Source organism: Dipodomys ordii, unplaced genomic scaffold (assembly GCF_000151885.1).
Source record: "Dipodomys ordii isolate 6190 unplaced genomic scaffold, Dord_2.0 Scaffold249, whole genome shotgun sequence".
In the NCBI taxonomy this organism is placed as follows: domain Eukaryota; kingdom Metazoa; phylum Chordata; class Mammalia; order Rodentia; family Heteromyidae; genus Dipodomys; species Dipodomys ordii.
In genome coordinates this window covers 182552-204412 of record NW_012267465.1, presented here as the reverse complement: position 1 = coordinate 204412, position 21861 = coordinate 182552, and the positions used below count along the sequence as shown (strand labels likewise).

Below are 21861 nucleotides of genomic sequence, written 5' to 3'. Positions count from 1 at the left end.
TAAAGGGAGGTCAGTGGAGGGCGGGGGAAGGGGCGGGTCTACTGCCTGTCCAAATTAACCTGATGAGCTGATGAGCGGGGCCAGCACAGAACAGAGCCCAGAAGAGCCATTCCATTCCATTGTATTCTTTTTGTAGAGCGCATGCCAGGCAAGTGCTCTACTCCTGAGATTTGGAGTTATATCTTTATTTGATTTATTTATACTTTTAAGGAAACAGGGTTAGCCTTGAGCTCCCATTGCTCCTGTTTTGGCCTCCTGAGCGCTGGGATTACAGGAGTGTGTCACCAGGCTTGGCTCCTCCAGTGTTTTAAACATGTAGTTTTGTGCTTATCAGAGAGGCCAAGAGAACAAACACCCTGCTACTAGAACATGAAGATGCAGAGGGTTTCTGAAAGCTAGGTGTCGGTCATCCTAGCTACTCAGGAGGCTGAGATTTACAGGATCACAGTTCAAAGCCAGTCTGGCCAGGAAAGTCCACGAGATGGTGGACCACCAGAAAACCAGAAGCGGTGCTGCGGCTCAAATTGGTAGAGCACTAGCCATGAGCAAAAGAACTGATGGACAGCGCCCTGGCCCCAAGTTCGAGCCCTATGACTGATTACAAAAAAGAGAGAGATGGAACTTGAACAGAGCCTCGAAAACTGGATGAGGGGGCGAGGATGATCCCGAAGAAGAAGCCATTCTGGAGGAGCTGATCCCGAGAAGGCTGAGGTGCATGGAAGAGTGGGTTTCTGTCCACCCATGGTGATGAGGCAGCCATTCAATGGTGATGGTAGAGCAAGAACTTGGCCTAGCCAATGCCAAAGGTCATGGAAGCAGCAGAGTGGCCTCAGAGGGTGGGCAAGACGGTGTCTCGCAGGTGTCTTTGTTTCCTGTTGATATCACAAAACGCTCGAGGCTGAGAACTTGGCAAAGTCAAGAGGTTTATAACTAACAATGGCTTTTGCCAGATGATCGTTCCAAGCTCAGGCTGGCTTTGAACCTCCATCCTCCAGATCTCAGTCTCCTGAGTAGCTGGGATGACAGATGTGAGCTGCCGGCACCCAGCGAACACTCTGGACTTTCAGGTATTTGTGTTGATGCTGGAATGAGTCAGGCTCGTGGGAGGGCAGGAATGCATCTTCCATGTAGCAAGGACATGGATTTTGGGTTTCTGGGGGTGGAATAAGATGATCAGAACAGCTGCATGTTTTCCTGTGGAGGCATAAAAGCAACACAGCAACAAAACCCCAATGGTATCAACAACACAACCCATGAATCATATGAATTGAACTTGATAAGCAAAACGAGTTTTGCACATCGTGGCCATGTAGAGAAGGTGGGCATTCTCCTAAAATTGACACACAGTGGTTGAAATGTTGGGGAAAACCAGTCGAATGCCAGTGGCTCACGCCTGTCATCCCACTACTCAGGAGGCTGAGATCTAGAGGATCGCAGTTCAAAGCCAACGCAGGCAGGAATGACTGTGAGACTCTCAGTCTCATCTCCAACAAACTACCAAAAAGCTGGAAGTGGAGCTGTGGCTCAAGTGGTAGAGCACCAGCCTGGAGGATAAAAGTTCAGGGACAGTGTCCCTACCCTGAGTTCAAGCCCCAGGTCTGGGACACACACACACACACACACACACACACACACACACACACACACACACACACACAGAATTGGTGAAAATCCAGATGCAGAGCGCCACCCAGTGTTTGAGCTGCAGAAGTGACTACAGGCACCAGGAACCGAAGGCCTAACACAAAACTACACTGGGAAAAGTAAAGGTCCAACCAGGAATTAGTTTCTTGAGTTAGCTTCTTGGGATTACAGATATGTGCTACCACAACTGTCTTATTGCTATGATTATTTGAGTCAAGCCTGAAGTTGACCATAACCCTGAAGAGTGCACAGCTTGATGAGATTGTAACCGAACACAAAGACCAAGTAAGACCAGAGCCCGCTCCGGGATCACCTGCCACCTCCCACATTCTAGTCATTATCCTGCTGCGGGGCATTGGTTGCACCTGGGTGGGAACTTCCTGTAAATAGCACCAAAAGACAAACCAAATCTGGCTTTTGTGTCTCTCTGCTTTCACCCCACATTCTCTCTTCGAGTTTCGTCCCTGTTGTCAGGGATAGCGGTAGACTGATCCTTTTCATGGCTGTGTAGCATTCCACCAGAGGGATCAATCACTGCCTATCTTATAGTTACTTACATCTTACATTTATTTTTTATATTTATTATTTGGTGGTACTAGAGTTTGACACTCAAGAGCCTCAGCCGGGTGCTGGTGGCTCACGCCTGTAATCCTAGCTACTCAGGAGGCTGAGATCTGAGGATCATGGTTCAAAGCCAGCCTGGGCAGAAAAGTCTATGAGACTCTTATCTCCAATAAACCACTAGAAAACTGGAAGTGGCGTTGTGGCTCAATTGGTAGAGCGCTTGCCTTGAGCTGAAGAGCTGAGGGACAGCGCCCAGGCCCAGAGTTCAAGCTCCATGACTGACCAAAAAAAAAAAAAAAAAAGAAAGAAAGAAAAAGAAGGAAAAAGGAAAAATGAAACTCAAGAGCCTAATGCTTTTCTGTGCAGGAAACTCTACCACTTGGGCCTCACCTCTAGCCCTTTCTTGCTTTAGTTATTATCACTACTTTTTCTCTGTTGTCAGACATGGGACCTGAACTCAGGGCCCGGGCTGTGTCCCTAAGCGTTTGTGCTCAAAGCTAGCACTCTACTACTTTGAGCCACAGCTCCATTTCTGGTTTTCTGGTGGTTCATTAGAGCTAAGAGTCTCATGGACTTTTCCTGGTAGACTGGCTTTGAACCTCAGATCTCAGCCTCCTGAGTAGCTGGGATTACAGGCCTGAGCCATCAGCCAGGGGGCCGGCTGCATCTAATGGAGCTGCATCTCATAAGGAGCTAGCAGCAACTCTTGCCTTGGCAGCTTCGAGAACGGTATGGGGATGTGTTCACCGTGTATCTGGGATCAAGGCCGGTGGTCATGCTGTGTGGGACGGACACCATCCGGGAGGCCCTGGTGGACCAGGCTGAGGCCTTCTCTGGCCGAGGGACTGTTGCTACTGTGGAGCCAATCTTCCAGGGCTATGGTGAGGGCCTGCAGGATGGAGGGGAGAAGGGGGGAAGGGGGAGAGGAGGACCTGGTCTCCTTGGATCTTCCTCCTGTAACTTCTGCCTCCATGACCCCATGCCCCCTCCCCCTTCTCCCTGCCTGGGCAGGTATGGTATTTGCCAACGGGGAGCGCTGGAAGGCCCTTCGGCGGTTCTCTCTGGCCACCATGAGGGATTTTGGGATGGGGAAGCGGAGCGTGGAGGAGCGGATCCAGGAGGAGGCGCAGTGTTTGGTGGAGCAGCTGCGGAAAACCAATGGTGAGGCCCAGGCTCAGGGAGGAGGGGGATGGGCTGGGGGGGGAGCAATTGAGAGACAGAGCTGTCCATGTGAGCAGAGAGCTAAGGATGAAGACGGGAGTGAGAGACAGACACCCAGGGAAAGAGGCATGATTATTGATAATTGATGATAATGTTCAAGAATAACTCCAGAGCTGGGCACCAATGGCTCATGCCCTGTCACCCAGGTTCAAAGCCAGACCTATCAGGAAAGTCTGTGAGACTCTTATCTCCAACGAACCACCAGAAAACCAGAAGCGGCCCTGTGGCTCAAGTGGTAGAGCACTAGCTTACGCAAGAAAGCTCAAGCACAGTGTCCAGGCCTGAGTTCCAGCCCTGTGACAGACAAAAAAGCAGGGATGAAGGTATAGTTCAGGTGATAGAGCTCCAGCTGTGAGCAAGAAAGCCAAGGGGTGGTGAGAGTCCTTGAGTTCAAGCCTAGTACTGACACACGCACACACACACACACACACACACACACACACACACACACAGAACCACAGACAGAGACACAAGGAAGGAGAGACAGAGATTTTTTTTGCCAGTTGTGAGGCTTGATCTCTGGGCCTTGGCGCTGCCACTCAGCTCTTCAGATCAGGATGAGCGCTCCACCACTTGAGCCACAGCACCACTTTGGTTTTCTGGTGGTTTATTGGAGATAAGAGTCTCATGGACTTTCCTGCCCAGGCTGGCTTTGAACTGCAATCCTCAGATCTCAGCTTCCTGAGTAGCTAGGATTACAGGCATGAGTCACCAGCACCTGGCAGATTCTTTTAGTTGTTCAGTACTGAGCAATGCAGGACAGTGAAAGAAAAAGGGGGAAACAGATCCCCAGTCTCCTGTGCCCCTTCTCCTCCTCCCAGGGGAACTTGTGGACCCCACCTTCATCTTCCAGTCCATCACGGCCAACATCATCTGTTCCATTGTCTTTGGAGAACGATTTGACTACAAAGATCGCAACTTCCTGCATCTCCTGGACATGTTCTATCAGAGCTTTGCGCTCATCAGCTCCTTCTACAGCCAGGTGTGGAGGGGAGGGGAGAGAAGGGGGTAGAGGGGCCCGCACAGGGTGGAAGGGAAAAAGAGGCTGTGTTTTGGAGGCTCAAAAGGAATGGAAGAGGGGCAGAAACCACAGGGGGAGACAGGGAGGCTGAGATCTGGATTTAGGGAGAGATGGTAAACAGAGAGAGAGAGAGAGAGAGAGAGAGAGAGAGGTAAAGAAAGAAAGGAAAGGAGGAAGGAAGGAAGAGAAAGAAATGAAGAAAGAAAGAAAGAAAAGGAGGGAGAGAGGGAGGAAGGAAGGAAAAGGAAGGGGAAGGAAGGAAGGAGGGAGAAAAGAAAGGAAAGAAGAAAGGAGGAAAAGAAGGAAGAAAAAAATGAAGAAAGGAAAGAAAGAAGAAAGTGAGGGAGGGAGGAAGGAAGGAAAAGAACAAAGGAAAGGACGGTAGAAAGGAAGGAATGGAGGGTGGGAGGAAGGAAAGAAGGAAGAAAGAAAAAGAGGGAGGAAAGAAGGAAGGAAGAAAGGCAGGGAGAAGGAAGGAAGAAGGGAAGGTGGAAAGGAAGGAAAGAAGGAAGGGAGACAGAGAGGAAAGAAGAAGGGAGGAAAGAAAAGAAGGAAAGGAGGTAGGAAGGAAGGAAGGGAAGAAGGTGGAAAAGAAGGAAGAAAAGAAGGAAGGTGGAAAGGAAGGAAGAAAGGAAGTAAGGAAGGAAAAAAAGAGAAAGGAAGAAAGGAAGAAAGGAAGGTGGAAAGAAAAGAAGAGATATGAGATAGGAAGAGTTAAGAATAAGAAGACAAGACAGAATAGAGGTAACTTGTGCAAGACAATGTGGAAGTGTGTGTGTGTGTGTGTGTGAGAGAGAGAGAGAGAGAAAGGGAGGGAAGGGAAGAGTGAGGGTTCCACATGAAGCGCCCCTCCCTGACCCCGCCCCGGATCTTCTGGCCCCTGCATCCGGCAGGTGTTTGAGCTTTTCTCCAGTGTCATGAAGCACTTCCCTGGGAAGCACAGAGAGATCTACAAAAACCTGCAGGAGGTCAACGCATTCATTGCCCAGCGTGTGGAATGGCACCGGGCAACCCTGGACCCCAGCATGCCGAGAGACTTCATCGACACCTACCTCCTGCGCATGGACAAAGTAGGCGCCACGGGAAAAGGGTGGCAGCTAGAGAGGAAAGGAAATGGAGGAGAGGAAGAGCAGAGAGTGGAGAGGACAGAGATAGGATGATAAGGAAGGGACAGAAGGATCAATCCAGACATCCATTATCCACCCATCCACCCATCCATCCACCAAGGCCTCCACCCACTATCTATCATCCATCTACCCAACACCCATCTACTCATTCACCATCCATCTTCCACTTTCTCCATCCATTCACTTACCCACACATTAACCTCCCATCCATTTATCTACCCAACCACTCTTTTATCCATCAATGCATCCACCCATGCCCATCCATTCCTCTAAACAATATCCATCTATTCACTCATATCCATCATCCACCCACTTACCCACCCTCCACCCATTCATTCACTTATCCACCTATCCACCCACCCATCCATCCATCCATCCATCCACCCACCCATCCATCCATCCATCCATCCATCCATCCATCCATCCATCTATCCATCCACCCACCCATCTATCCATCCATCCATCCATCCATCCATCCATCCATCCATCCATCCATCCATCCATCCATCCATCCATCCAGAGAAGAGGACTGTCAGAGGAAGATGTGCATGGTAAGGCAAAAAAAAAAAAAAAACCAACAACCGGGCTGGGAAGGTGGCTCAGTGGTAGAGTGCTTGCCTTGCATGCATGAGGCGCTGGGTTCGATTCCTTAGCACCACATAAGCAGAAAAAAAAGCCAGAAGTAGCACTGTGGCTCAAGTGGTAGAGCACTAGCCTTGAGCTGAAGAGCCAAGAGACAGCGCCCAGGCCCAGAGCTCAGGCCGCACGACTGGACCAAACAAACAAACAAACAAAAAACAACCATGTAAAAAGACCCACAGATGCAGAAAGAGAATGGGAGACAAAAAGTGAGAAACAGAAAGGGGTGTAGGGAGGAGTAAGCAGGAGAAAATGAGGGAGGGGGTAACAGTGTTTAAAAAGAAATGTAGTCATTGGGCTGGGAATGTGGCTTAGTGGTAGAGTGGTTGCCTAGCATATATGAAGCCTTGGGTTCCATTCCTCAGTACCACATAAGCAGAAAAAGTGAGAAGTGGCACTGTGGCTCAAGTGGTAGAGCGGTAGCCTTGAGTGGTAAAGTTGAGGGACAGAGCCCAGGTCCAGAGTTCAGGCCCCATGACTGACAAAAAGAAAGAGAGAAAGAAAGAAAGAAGGAAGGAAGGAAAGGAAGGAAGGAAGGAAAGAAGAAAGAAAGAAAGAGAAAGAAAGGCACTAGCTAGGCCTGGTGGCTCACGCCTGTAATCCTAGGTACTCAGGAGACTGAGATCTGAGGATCACAGTTCAAAGCCAGCCTGGGCAGGGAAGTCTGAGACTCTTATCTCCAATTAACCATCTGAAAGTGGGAAATGGCGCTGTGGCTCAAGTGGCAGTGCACTTGCCTTGAGCTGGAAAGCTCAGGGACAGTGCCCAGGCCCAGAGTTCAAGCCCCATGACTGACAAAAAAAAAAGAAAAGAAAAGGAAAGAAAAAGAGATGTACCCCCCGCCCCGCCGTCCATCACCTCTATATGCTTCTTACAAATATATATCCGTGAGAAGCATACTAAAGAACAGGAGAGCATGAGATGGAGGGATGAGAGCCAGAGACAGAATTAAATGGTTCAATGTGGTCAGAACAAAGGAATGCAAAGTGGGTGAAATAGCATGAGCCCCCCCCCAACAGAGAGGGCTCCCAGAGACTCTGTGCACCTTCCCCCATTTGCAGTCCCCATCTCCCCAAACTCCCTCATCCCCCCTTCCTCTAACCCAGGAGAAATCCACTCCCCATACCGAGTTCACCGACCGGAATCTCATCCTCACCTTGCTCTCACTCTTCTTTGCGGGCACCGAGACCAGCAGCACCACCCTGCGCTACGGCTTCCTCATCTTGATGAAGTTCCCCCACATTGCAGGTAAGGCAGCCGATCGGCGAGGCCTGCGGAGCCTCTGTGCCCTGCAGAGGTGGGCAAGGCATGGGAGAGGTGCTGGCCTCTTATTCCAGCATCTCTGCAGGCTGTGGACGACCTTTTAACTAAGCCTGTCCTCTGGTGGGCAAAGAAAGAATTGTTGATTCCTTCTTCCACTCCTTTGTCCCATTGTTTAAAGATTGAGCTACCCATCTGTCCATCTATCTACTGGTTCATCCACCCATGCCTACATACATCCATCTACCTATCTGTCCATCCATCCTTGTATGCATACATCTATCCACCCATTCATTGATCTATCTACCATTCCTTCCATCCATATACCAATACAACAAGCCACCCATTTATCTATCCATCCATCCATCCATCCATCAATCTGTCTATGCATCTATCCATTTACCAATCCAGATATCCATCTGTCTACCCACAACATTCATTATCCATCCATCTATGCATTTATCCATCCATCCATCCATCCATCCATCCACCCATCTATCTAGTCTACTTATCTACTTACCTATTCACTCATCTAGTCATCAACCCATGCATCTACTCATCCATCCACTCATCCATTCATCTACTCATCTATTCACTCACCCATCCATCCATCCACCCAACCCTCCATTCACTCACCCATCCATCCATCCACTCCCATCCATCTGCTCATTGATTGATTAATTAATTCACTCATCCATTAATTAATTCACCCGTCTACTCACTGACTCATCTATGAGGTACCCAAGGGCTTGCACTTTTATGTTGTGACATGCTGTGAATTCTTGCTGTGTCTCCCCCTGCCCTGTCCCCTAGAGGACTGTGCTGAGGGCAGCGATCACGGAGCTACTCGCTGCAGGTTGTCATGACGTCATGAACACTCGGGAAACAGTGTCCTCGCTGCAGTGTCTCCACGAGGTGCGGCTCACTGTCCCCCTTGTCTGTGCAGAGAGAGTCCAAAAGGAAATCAAGGAGGTCGTTGGCCTTCACCGCCCGCCAGCCCTCGATGACCGCACCAAAATGCCCTACACCGACGCTGTCATCCACGAGATCCAGAGGTTCTCTGACCTCCTCCCTATCGGGCTGCCTCATGTGGTCACCAAAGACACTGAGTTCCGAGGGTACATCATCCCCAAGGTGAGGCAGGCTGGGCCCCTCCCCTCCAATTCCTTTCCCTTTCTCCTCCTCCTCCTCCTCCCCTGCCACCGCCGCCTCCTCCTCCTCCTCCTTCTCCTCATTTTGTCAGTCATGGGTCTTGAACTCAGGGCCTGGGCACTGTCCCTGAGCTTCTTTGCTCAAGGCTAGCACCCTACCACTTGAGCCACAGCGCCACTTCTGGCTTTTTTCTGCTTATGTGGTGTTGAGGAATCCAACCCAGGGCCTCATGCATGCAAGGCAAGCACTCTACCACTGAGCCACCTTCCCAGCCCGACTTTACCACTTTGAGCCAGAGCTCCACTTCCAGTTTTCTGGTTCACTGGAGGTAAGAATCTCACAGGAACTTTTCTTCCTGGGATGGCCTTGAACCATAATCCTTAGATCTCAGCCTCCTGAGTATCTAGGATTACAAGTGTGAGCCACTGGAACCCACCCCCATCTCCTCCTCCTCTCCCTCTCTGTCTTTTTGTCCTCCTCCTCCTCCTCCTCTTCCTCCTCTTCTTCCTCCTCCTCCTCTTCCTCCTCCTTTTTTCTCCTTCTCCCCTTCCTCCTCCTCCTCCTCTTTCCTCTTCCTCCTCTTTCTTTTTCTCCTCCTCCTTCTCCTCTTTCCTCGTCCTCCTCTTTCTTTTTCTCCTCTTCTTCCTCCTTTGTCTTCTCTTTACCCTTCTTTTTCCTGTCCTTCTCTTCCTCTTCCTCCTCTTCTTTCTCTTCCATCTTCTCCCCCCATTCATTCTTCTTATTCTCCTCCTTCTCCTTCCTTTTCTCCTTCCCCTTCCCTTCTTCTCCTCCTCCTCTGTCTCCTCCTCCTTTTTCTTCATCTTGAACTCAGTGCCTGGGAGCTGCTCCTGAGCTTTTATGTTCAAGGCTGGTGCTCTACCACTTGAACCACAGAAGATAAGAGTTTCATGGAGTTGCCTGTCTGGACTGGCTTCAAACTGAGATCCTCTAGATCTCAGCCTCCTGAGTAGCTAGGAATAAGGGTTTGAACTACAGGTGCCCAGGTTACCTCTTCTGTCCTTAACCTTCTATCTCAACCTGTTGCTACTTTTTTCCCAACACAGTCCCATTTTTCCTTGTTAAACTTAATTATATTTGATGCTACTGGCGTTTGAACTTGGTTTTGGTTTTAGGCTGGCTAGGCAGGTGCTGTACAGCCAAAACCACACCTCCAGTCCAGTCCCAGAAAGAGCAATATCTTTGATCTTGTAACCTTTTCCAGAACACTGAAGTCTACCCCATCCTGAGTTCTGCTCTCCATGACCCACACTACTTTGCAAAGCCAGATGAGTTCAACCCTGACCACTTTCTGGATGCCAACGGGGCGCTGAAGAAGAATGATGCCTTCATGCCTTTTTCCATTGGTAAGTGGAATCCTCCATTCCTTTCCCGGACACCAGAGGGCAGGCTCCACCCTCTTCCTGAGACAGGCAACAGCAGGTGCTTGTTTATTGAGCATATAGCATATTCTAGCTGCTTAGTCTGAACCATCCCCATTCTGTCTGCACTACAAGCTGGTGAGGGGACTTGAGAGGTTAGATTATGTCCTAAAGACACATCTTGGGGCCAGGCACCAGTCACCCTAGCTACTCAGGAAGCTGAGATCTGAGGATCACAGTTCAAAGCCAGCCAGGGTAGGAAAATCCTTGAGACTCTTATCTCCAATGAACCAGCCAGAAGCCAGAAGTGGAGCTGTGGCTCAAGTTGTAGAGCACTAGCATGAAGAAAAAAGATCAGGGACAGTGGCCAGGCCTTGAGTTCAAGTGCCAGGTCTGGTACATACACACTATCACCATCACCACCACTACCACCACCACCAAGGATCACAACAACAAAAAGAAAAACAGAGGCTCCCTCCTGCAGATAGATAGACGGAACTAACAAATTGTTAGAGCCAAGGATATATCAAGGGTGTACAAATAGCCTCAAGGAAAAAAGAAGGGAGAAAAGCCAGTCCCAGAACCAGTTCCTGGGGAAGGGCCTGCCTGAGCCCTCCCCACCACCTGCCTCTTCCATTCTATAGGTGCCAAAGGATGTTGGACCCTTGCCCACGCAGGCATGATTCCCCACCCACCCCACCCACATTAGGATTCCTCATGGGAACCAATGTTGAGCTAACAGTCTATAAAACCTACTTTTCAGCTGGGTGTCGGTGCATTCACCTGTAAGCCCAGCTACTCAGGAGGCTGAGATATGAGGATCACGATTCAAGGCCAGCTTGGGCAGGAAAGTCCTTGAGACTCTTATCTTCAATAAACTCCCCCCCCCAAAAAAAAACAAAGCCAGAAGTACCAGCCTTGAGCACAAAAGCTCAGACACAGCACCCAGGCCTTGAGTTCAAGCCCTGGGACACACACACACACACACACACACACAATGTTAACTCAGAAATGTATATTATATGTAGACCCTCACATCTGCCCACTTCACCTACAAATGTGTCTTTATCTCCTATGGACCACTGACCCCTTTAGAAATGTAACAAAATGGACAATGAAATGAACGTGGGCCGGGTACCAGAGGTTCACGCCTGTCGTCCTTGCTCCTCAAGAGGCTGAGATCTGAGGATCACAGTTCAGATCCAGCCCAGGCAGACCAGTCTGTGAAACTCTTCTCCAATGAGCCACCAAAAAAAGCCAGAGGTGGAGCTGTGACTCAAATGGTAGAGCACCAGCCTTGAGTGAGAACTGCTGAGGCACAGTGCCTAGGCTCTGAGTTCAAATCCCAGGGTGGGCACAAAAGAAGTAGAGAAATGCGCACAGGACACCCACCTCAACTTCTCCTCCCAGCGTCAGAAGGACCAGGACCCCCCAAAAAAGGTGTACCCCTAATCTCCGGTTTATAGTTCATTCCATCTGAAGGACACAGGCATCTGGGTGTAAGGATGAGGCCAGGCCAAGACTCTGCCCTGTCCCAGCACCCACAGGCTGCTCTTCTGTGCCCACAGGGAAGCGCATCTGTCTCGGTGAAGGAATCGCCCGGAGTGAATTATTCCTCTTCTTTACCACCATCCTTCAGCACTTCTCCTTGGCCAGTCCCGTGGCTCCGAAGGACATTGACCTCTCCCCCCGTGAGAGTGGCGTGGGCAGAGTGCCCCCCACCTACCAGCTGCGCTTCCTGCCCCTCTGAACGGGCTGGCAGAAGAGGGCTCAGAGGATTTGAGGTCATGAAATGTCCCCCACCTGTGAACGGAGGGGCCGGGTTCCTGTGTGGCTCCAGAGGCCACCCCTCACCCTCCATGTAGATCGCAAGTAGGATGTGCAGCATGCAAAATGCACTGCTTTCCAACGTGCCCTTTAACATTGTTCACCTCATTCAACACCTTTGGCTGTTCCTCCTGCCTCTGAACCCAGTAAAGCCATGCCTCCTCATTCGTTCCTGCCTTCCCTCCTCCCTCCCCCAGCCCTCACACCGGCCAATCGGACTGGTGTCCAAATAAATAGACTCAAACACAGTGTGATCTCCTGTGTCTGCTGCCTTTATTCCACATGATAATCTCCATGTTCCTCCACCATGAAAGAGATCACAGTCACCCAAAGCCATAACCCTCAGCCACCTGCATTTTTTTTTTTTGGCCAGTCCTGGGGCTTGAACTCAGGGCCTGGGCACTGTCCCTGAGCTTCTCTTGCTCAAGGCTAAAACTCTACCACTTAAGCCACAGGGCCACTTCCGGCTTTTTCTGTGCATATGGTACTGAGGAATGGAACCCAGGGCTTCAGGCATGCTACGCAAGCACTTTACCACTGAGCCACCTTCCCAAGCCCTGTCACCTGCATTCTCACCATTTTCCCCTACTTCTCTCTGAACAATCATTTCCTTAGCCCATACCCTTGAGTGGTTAAATTCTTATATTGGCACCTTGGAGTACCTACTATTTCTTTCTTTCTATCTATCTATCTATCTATCTATCTATCTATCTATCTATCTATCTATCTATCTATCTATCTATCTATCTATCTTGTCTGTCTACCTGTAGTCATCCATCCACCATCTACCTATCCATCTATCATCCATCTATCCATCATCTATGCCTATCTATCCATCTATCTATCTCTATGTAGCCATCTCGCTCTGTCTTTATGTTCCCTCATCTATTGCTCTATCCATGCATCCATTCATTTATTTATCTATTTTTTTGTGCCAGTACTAGGGCTTGTATTCAGTCTCACTTTTGCTCAAGGCTAGCATTCTATCACTTGAGCCATTGCTTCACTTCTAGTTTTTTGTTGTTGTTGGAGAGAGTCTCCTAGACTTTCCTATCCTGGCTAGATGTGAAATATAATCCTTAGATCTCAGCCTCCTGAGTAGCTAGGCATGAGTCACTGATGCCTGGCTTTTTTTTGTGAATTTTTGTGTGTATACTCAGTAAGGAAATTGAGCTACAATTTTCTCTTTTTTTTGTGTGTGACATCTTTTCCAGGTTTTAGTTTTAGGGTCTCATCCTGGCTTCATAAAATGACTTCAATAGCATTGTTTCCCTTCCTATTTTGGGGGTGGGGTGGGGGAGTGAATCATTTGAGGAACATTGGTATTCTTCCCTGTAGCATAGTTTGGTCTATAATTATGTGAGTCCGTGAGTCCATTCAGTTCTGAAGGGGTGATGTCATGTATGGCAAAGCCATATTTTCATATTACTTGTGTTTCTAGATTGTGATTTGAACATTGGTTGGGGACGGATTTCTCTTGCATTTCCACTCAGATGAAAAAGAGCTGACAGCAGAATCTAAATAAATATATCAACCATAAACCAGGTATCTAAATGCAGTAGGTAATAGACTGTGGCTCAAGTGGTAGAGCACCATCCTTGAGCAAGAAAAAACCAATGGAGAATGAAGGCTCAGAGAGAGACACACACACATACACAGACTGAATTCATGCACGTGTGTGTGCACACATGCACCATTGCCTTTAGCATGAGCTGTTCACAGAATATTCCACAACACCCTGGAAACAGAATATTCTGCTTACAGAATCTCTCTCTCTCTCTCTCGTGTGTGTGTGTGTGTGTGTTTAAGAGCTTCGACATTTACCAAGCACTTGACATTTTACAATGTTTGGGTCTAGACTGTGAGAGTTGAGCTCTTAGAAATACTGGAGTCTACACAGTGGCTTGTAAATCCCACACATTTTGATTTGTTTGCCAATACCTTGATCAAGCCAATTTTTATGAGGTGATTTTTCCCCCCTCCCATGTGGCAAAGTACAAATTTTGTAAATTCTTTCCTAACCTTCACAAAGAATTTTCCGTGTTCCCCACCATCAAACATACAGGCTGACCAGCGCTTGAGGGGAGCTCATGCACTGCTTCCCCTTGACCACTAGGCAGCAGCAGAGTGCTGAGTTGAGATTTGAGCTAAAGCTGGGGGCCACTAGCTCAAGCTTGTCAGCCTACCTACTCAGGAGGCAGAGATCTGAGCATTGTGGTTCAAAACCAGCCTGGGCAGGAAAGTCAATGATACTCTCTCCAATGAACTACAGTCAAGCCAGAAGTATAGCTGTGGCTCAAGTGGTAGAGTGCCAGCCTTGGGCAAAGAAGCTCAGGGACAGTGCTCAGGCCCTGAGTTCAAGCACCTCTACTTGCATGAGAGAGAGAGAGACAGAGGGAGAGAGAGACAGAGTCAGAGACAGAGAGACAGAGAGATAGTGTGATAGAGTGAAAGAGAAAGAGAGAACCTTCGAGGTGGGAGGAGGCAGTACCTGGAACAGGAAGGGGAGATCAAAGCTGTTCCTCCATGGATGGGAAGTGAGGAAGAGGAAGAGGAAGGGCTTGGAACTCTGCATGGGCCTTTATAAGGCACTCCCAAAATAATCTAACATCTACCACTAAGCCCTGACTCTTAAAGCTTCTACCTCTGTCCACTTACACCCAGTTGGGGCCCAAGCCTTTGTTGGAGGACATTCAGTGTCCAAACTACCACACCAGCCCCAGACCAGACCCCGGCGGCATCGCACCGCCCGGCCACAGCAGCTTGCGGTCTTTTAAGTTAACTTGATGTCAAGAATTTATGGAGCAAATTTCCCATTTTTGTTCATTGTGAGGTTTGAAGTCAGGGCCTGGGCACTGTCTCTTAGCTTTGATGCTCAAGGCGAGCACTCCACCACTTTGAGCCACAGTGCCATTTCCAGTTTTCTGGTGGTTAATTAGAGGTAAGAGTCTCATGGACTTTCCTGCCTATGTTGGCTTTGAACCTCAGTTCTTAGAGCTCAGCATCCTGAGTTGCTAGGATTATAGGTGTGAGCAACCTGTGCCCAGCATGGAGCAGGATTTCTCTGTCTCTCTTTGTGTCTCTGTCTCTCTCTTTCTCTTTCTCTTTCTTTCTTTTTTCCCTCCTTCCTTTCCTTCCTTTCTTTCTCCCTCCCTCCCTCCCTTCCTTCCTTTATTTTTGTTCTGGAACTGGGGCTTGAACTCAGGACCTTGAGATCTCACTTGGCTTTTTCACTCAAGGCTGGTGGTTCTTCACGAACCATTCTACAAGCCTCAATGTTCTCTGGGTTTCTCTTTTGTCTGTCTGTCTGCCTGCCTGCCCACCTGTCTGTCCGTCCATCCATCCATCTGTCTGTCTGTCTGTCTATCTTTTTCTCTTTCTTTTTTTTTTTGTCAGTGATGGAGCTTGAACTCAGGGCCTGGATACTATCCCTGAGTTCTTTTGCTCAAGGCTAGTGCTTTACCACTTTGAGCCACTGTAGGGTACTCTAGAGCCGAGCTGTGAGACCAGCAAAGGATGAAGAGGTTGGAACAAGGCCTCCTCAGTACTCAGCAAGCTGAGAACTGGACCCTAGACAGATCAGAACAAAGCAGGGCAAAAGAAATGTGTAAATTACAATTAGCTGGACCTGATGGGGTGTGAGTCCCAGTTGATTGGCCCTTATGAAGCTTGAGACAATGGGAATAAGATGAATGCTTGCGTTGTGGTCACAGCTTCTCACAGCTCCTTCACTTTAGGGAGTTAGTTTTGCTATGTACCTAAACTATATAGTCAGTTGTGGGGCTTGAATCAAGGCCTGGGTGCTGGCCTTGAGCCTCTTTGTGCTCAAGACTACTACTCTACCACTTGAGCTACAGTGCCATTTCATTTCTGAGTGGTTTATTGGAGATAAGAGTCTCATGAGGACTTTTCTGCCTGGGCTGGATTCGAACTATGATCCTCAGATCTCAGCTTTCTGAGTAGCTAGGATTATAGGCATGAGATACCGGTGCCTGGCTGTGTCTTATATTAATGATTGTAAGCACAAGATAGACTGACATCTTGTTTTCTGCATGTACCTATAGTAACCTTCTCTATGCTGAACTAAATAAATAAACTTGCTTACAGAAGCTCAGGGTTCAGGAGCCAGTGAGCTCTGGAGCCCCCAGTACTCCACTTTCCTAGTCATTTTTTCTCATTTCTTCAGCTCTGGTATCTTGTTGTGCTGTTCCTAGTTGTGGTTAGCAATAAGCCACGGCTCCACTTCCAGTTTTTTAGGTGGTTCATGGCACATACGAGTCTCATAGACTTGCCTGCCCAGGCTAGCTTTGAACAGTGATCCTTAAGTATCAGCTTTCTGAGTAGCTGGGATGAAAGGCATGAGCTGCTGGTGCCCGGCATGGCCTAGAGTTTCTAAGCTTTCGAAGCAAAGTCTCTGAGGATAGAAGAAGAAGCTCCTGCTCTCCTTTCTGATCCACTGGTACCGATTCCCCCCCAGGATGGAAGTGATTTACTGCTTTCCAGAAATACCCGTGATTTGGTATACCAGGACTCTACGGTGCCTGTCAGGGGTCAAATGACCCCAGGTCAATCACCGTCCATTCAGATGAAGGAGATGACACGGGAACACATGAGGATCTGGTCAATGGGAAGTGATGAATTTCATTCACATGGTGCTTCTGGAAGAAGATTCTGGAGCCAGGAAGCCAGTGGCTCACACCTGTAATCCTAGCGACTCAAGAAACTGAGATCCGAGGATCACAGTTTGAAGCCAGCCTGGGCAGGAAAGTCCTTGAGACTCTTTATCTCCAAGGAACCACCAAGAAGCCAGAAGTAGGATGGTGCTAGGGTGGTACAGTGCTAGCTTTGAGCACAAAAACGTAAGGGACAGTACCTTGGGCCTCAGTTGAAGCCTTAGTACACACACACACACACACACACACACACACACACACACGTGCACACACACATGCACAAATGCATATGCAAGCAATGGCTAAAGTGGTGACAAAAAGCAAATAGCTCCAAGATAAGTTCAGAGGAGGGACAGGACGTTATGTAAGCCCGTGGTCACAGCCAGCTCCTTTTGTATCCAATTCTCAGGATGCACTTAATCCAAAGGTATTATGGTTACTAAGAGGTGGAGCCCCAAGGCTGTGGTAATCAGAGTGAGTACAATTCCTTCTTCCTGGTGCCTCACACCTTTTAGTGGTCCTTCCCATGGGAGAATATGAGAACCTAAGCCGCTACTAAGATACCTAAAGGTTACTACCTAAAGGTTTATCTCTTTGCTATGTAAGGGAGCCATTTACATCTCTGATTTCCTCCCTCTGCCCCACCTGGAAACTTCCATGAGATGAAATATCAACCCTGCTCTTTTTTTTTTTTTTTTTTGGTCAGGGGCCTGAACTTTAGGCCTGGGCACTGTCTCTCAGCTCTTCAGCTCAATGCTAGCGCTCTATCACTTGAGCCACAGTGCCACTTGTGGCTTTTTCTGCTTATGTGGTGCTGGGGAATCCAACCCAGGGCCTCATGCATGCAAGGCAAGCACTCTACCACTGAGCCACCTTCCCAACCCCAGCCCTGCTCCTTTGTAGCTCGATTCTTTTCAGATTCCCCATCCATCCATCCATCCATCCATCCATCCATCCATCCATCCATCCATCCATCCATCCATCCATCCATCCATCTTCTCATGCCTGGAGGATTTCCCTTACCACTAACATCCACCTGCCTCTTCTTCCTTTAAGAATTGACCCCACCCCCCTGCTGCTGCCAGGGCCAAGCTGGGTGCTGGTGTTCACGCCTATAATCTTAGCTACTCGGGAGGCTGAGATCTGAGGATCACATTTCAAAGCCAACCCAGGCAGGAAAGTCCCATATGAGACTCTTATCTCCAATGAATCACCACTACCACCAACAATATAAACCAAACCAGAACTGGAACTGTGGCTCAAGTGGTAGAGAACTAGTTTGAGTACAAATCTCAAGGACATTACCCAGGCCCTGAATTCAAAACCTAGGACTGGCACCAAAAGAACAACCCAACAAACCAAATCAACCAAACAACCAAAAAAAAAAAACCACCTACCATAACACACCAAAAAACAAAACCCCAACAATCAGAATTGAACCGTTAAATCTGAATGGAGCTCAAGATGATTCAATGGAAAGACTACACTTCCCAGCATCCTTTGCAGCTAGGCACACCTTTGAGATTATCAATGAGTGTGAGTGGCCTCATTGTGTGACCTCCAGGCTGTTTCCCAGCCCTGCTCCCTGTGTTCCTCTGGGGTGCAATGTCGTCCTCCACTGGGTAGATTGGGATGTCCCAGGAAACGGTGGAAACTCTTGAATCATCTGTGGTGGGTTTGATTGTTGCCGCTCAAATAGCACACTGGAGTATATCTTCGTTTTTGTATTTAAGTTGAGATTTTCCAGTCTGCAAAGTGGTTCAGACCCCATCTTGTTGATTTGTTGAGGAAGTTATAGGATAATGATCCATGGAAAAATGCCTGATGGGTGTAGTGAGCAACTCAAGAAATACTAGTGACAGCTGGGAGTGTGGCTCAGTTGTGGAGTGCTTGCCTCGCATGCATGAAGCCCTGGGTTCGATTCCTCAGTACCATATAAACATAAAAAGCCAGAAATGGAGCTGTGGCTCTAGTGGTAGAGTGCTAGCCTTGAGCACAGAGAGGCTCAGGGACAGTGCTCAGGTACTGGTGGCTCACACCTGTAATCCTAGCTACTCAGGAGGCTGACATCTGAGGATCATGGTTAGAAACCAGCTGTGGCAGAAAAATCTGTGAGATTCTTATCTCCAACGAACTACCAGAAAACAGGAAGGAGAATTGTGGCTCAAAGTGGTAGAGCATTAGCCTTGAGCAAAAGAACTCAGGGATACCCAGGCCTTCAGTTCAAACCTCATGACCAACAAAACACCCCACCCCCACCCCCAGAAATACTGGGCTGGGAAGGTGGTTTAGTGGTGGAGTGCTTGCCTAGAGGCATGAAACCCTGGGCTCGATTCCTCAGTACCCCATAAACAGAAAAACCAGAAGTGGTGCTGTGGGCTTAAGTGGTAGAGCGCTAGCGTTGAGCAAGAAGCAGCTCAGGGACAGTGCTCAGGCCCTCAGTTCAAGTCCCAAGACTGGCAAAAAAAGGAAAAAGAAATACTGGCAAGGCATGGTGGTATACACCTTTAATCACAGCACTTGGGAGGCTGAGGAAGGAAGATTATAAATTCAAGACTGAGCCTGGGATACTTAGTAACAATTCAAAGAGACTTTTTATCTCCAATGAACTATCAAAAAAAGCTGGAAGTGGAACTGTGGTTCAAGAGGTAGTATGCTTACCTTGAACAAGATAGTTGTGGTTTGCAAATGTTGGGAGGAGGGAGGGACAATGGGGAGTTATTATTTAATGGGTCTCAAGTTTTAGTTTCACAAAATTAAAAGAGTTACCGAGTTGGACAGTGCCAGTAATTTTATCATCTAAATGCTCTTAATGTTGCTGATTTGTACACTTAAAAGCCATTCCAATGGTAAATATTGTATTAGGTATATTTTATCTTAGTTAACAACAAAAAAAACAAATAAAAATAGAAGACATGTTACACAATTGTGTGGACTTTGTAAGAGTCCATACACAGGAAATGCTAAAACAGGGAAAAAATAATCTGTAGTGGCAAAGGACTTTAGAATTTCTAATATCTTAAATATTACTACTAATTAAAATATGTTGTTCTTGCCAGGAGCCGATGGCTCCTGACTATAATCCTAGCTAATGAGGAGAATGAGATCTGAGAGTTGAGGTTCAAAGTCAAACCCAGGGCTAGAAAGACCATGAGTCTTTTATGCCCAATTAATCATCAAAAAACTGGAAATGAAGCTGTGGTCCAAGTGGTAGAGGGCCAGCCTTGAACAAGTAAAGCCAAACAAGAACACGAGGCCCTGAATTCAAGCCTCAGTACCAGCACAAGAAAAATAAAAATATATATGTAACAAAACTATTTTATAAATCAGGTGCTGGTGGCTCATGCCTGTCATCCTAGCTACTCAGGAAGCTGAGAACTGAGGATCATGGTTCCAAGCCAGCATGGGTAGGAAAGTCTGTGAGACTCTTACCTCCAATGAACCACCAGAAAACCAGAAGTAGCGCTGTGGCTCGAAGTGGGAGAGTGCTAGCCTTGAGTGAAAGAGTTCAGGGACAGAGTCCAGGCTCAGAGTGTCCCATAAAAGAAACACACACAAACACACACACACACACACACACACACACACACACATATATACATACATATAATAAACATATAGTAAAATAACTATATTCTTTCTATAGCTATATATATACACAGACATATATACATATATTTTTAACATGTTCTTTTTTTTGGGGGGGGGTCTGGTCATGGGGCCTGAACTCTGGGCCTGGGCGCTGTCCCTCAGTTCTTCAGCTCAAGGCTAGCACTCTATCACTTGATCCACAGCACCACTTCTGGCTTTTTTCTTTTTGCTTATGTGGTGCTGAGGAATTGAACCCAGGGCCTCATGCATATAAGGCAAGCGCTCTATTAACATGTTCTTATAAAGTTTCCAGTGTTCTTTATTTTTTTTCTAATGTTCTAGGAGTCAAATACCGAACTTTACATGACAGAACTAGTGCTCTATCACTGAAATGAATCCTCAGCCCTCCAATTTGTATCTGTGTGTGTGTGTGTGTGTGTGTGTATGTGTTTATGTGTGCATGCACACACTTGTCCTAGGGCTGTATATTAGCTTTTTCCACTCAAGGCTGGCACTCTACCACTTGAGCCACTTAAGTTCCACTTTGGGTCTTTGAGTAGTTCATTGGAGATAAGAGTCTCATGGACTTTCCTACCTAGACTGGCTTTGAACCTCAATCCTCAGATCTCAGCCTCCTGAGCTGCTAGGATGTCAGGTGCAAGCACTGGTACCTGCCAGATGTTTGTTTGTTCTTTTGCATGAGGAATTCCCTTTGTGATTTCTTACGGTGTTCCCTTGGAGGGGAAAGAAAAGTCACCAATTAATCCGTGCATGCTATAGAAAAGAGAACCCAAAAATTAGAGTAAAAAAATTTAAATTTGTTTCAGACCTTTTGTGTGAAGAGTGCCAAACTGGAAGACACACACACAATGTCCATGTTGACATTGGGTCAAAGTGTTTTGAAATTGTATGTTTTCTGGGAGGTCCCTGAAGGCTGATCTATGTTCTCTGTGTTCCTGGCAGGTTTTGTGCTCAGTAGCAGCCTGACTGATTCTCCTGCCAAATAGCTCTGGTAAATTTCCTATAGTTATCAAAGCTTCAGGAGTGCTTGATGTTGGCAACAATTTTTAGGGCTGAGGGAAGCAAAAGGGACCCAAGTCTTTCCTGGGGTGTTGGGCTAGGAGCTAAACAAGTAACTGGGAAATCCCTGTGACAAGTACCTCTTTTCATGCTTCTTTCCTCTTCTTTTATGTATGGTACGATGTTGAAGGTCAGGACATTTTGACTTTGTCTGTATGTGTGTGTGCGTGTGTGCATGCATGTGTGTCTGTGTTTGCCGGTACTGGGGCTTGAACTCAGGGCCTGAGCACTGTTCCTGAGCTTTGTCACTCAAGGTTGGTGCTCTACCACTTGAGCCACAGCGCCACTTCTGACTGGCTCCAACAGTTCATTGAAGAGATTATTCTTTGTTTCTTCTTATTTTATTTTATTGTTAAGATGCTGTACAGAGGGGTTACAGTTACATGAGTAAGGCAATGAGTACATTACTTATCGATCATTGTTACTCCTTCCCTTCCTTATTGTTGTCCCACTATCCCTTCCCTCCCCCACCTCCCACAGTCCACCCCTCTCCTCCCCACCCCCAGGACTTCCCCCCACACCTGGCCTGAAGTTGTAAAGTTCGTTTCCAATATACTGTCCTGTGGGTATCCTTGTTGCAATGGGTCATCCTGTGTCCTCGTTTCAGTGTTTTGTTATTCCCCTTCCCATCCCCAATTAGACATATGTATATACAAGATGCAGGGTATTGAAATCGAGTATAG

General features: G+C 47.8%; 1 protein-coding gene across 4 annotated transcripts in view; it reads left to right on the top strand.

Moving 5' to 3' along the window:
• The window catches only part of LOC106000902 (cytochrome P450 2B4), a 21647-nt gene extending 9590 nt beyond the window's left edge, over nt 1-12057 (top strand). Inside the window, exons 2-9 of one of the 4 annotated variants that reach the window (XM_013036118.1) lie at nt 2927-3089; nt 3220-3369; nt 4251-4411; nt 5344-5520; nt 7323-7464; nt 8423-8610; nt 9851-9992; nt 11576-12057. In XM_013036118.1, coding sequence (XP_012891572.1) covers nt 2927-3089; nt 3220-3369; nt 4251-4411; nt 5344-5520; nt 7323-7464; nt 8423-8610; nt 9851-9992; nt 11576-11757 — 1305 coding nt within the window. In that variant the 3' untranslated portion in view covers nt 11758-12057. The remainder of the gene's footprint in view (nt 1-2926; nt 3090-3219; nt 3370-4250; nt 4412-5343; nt 5521-7322; nt 7465-8422; nt 8611-9850; nt 9993-11575) is intronic. The other 3 variants (XM_013036117.1, XM_013036116.1, XM_013036119.1) reach the window with 3 other exon arrangements.
• Nucleotides 12058-21861: the final 9804 nt, after the last annotated feature.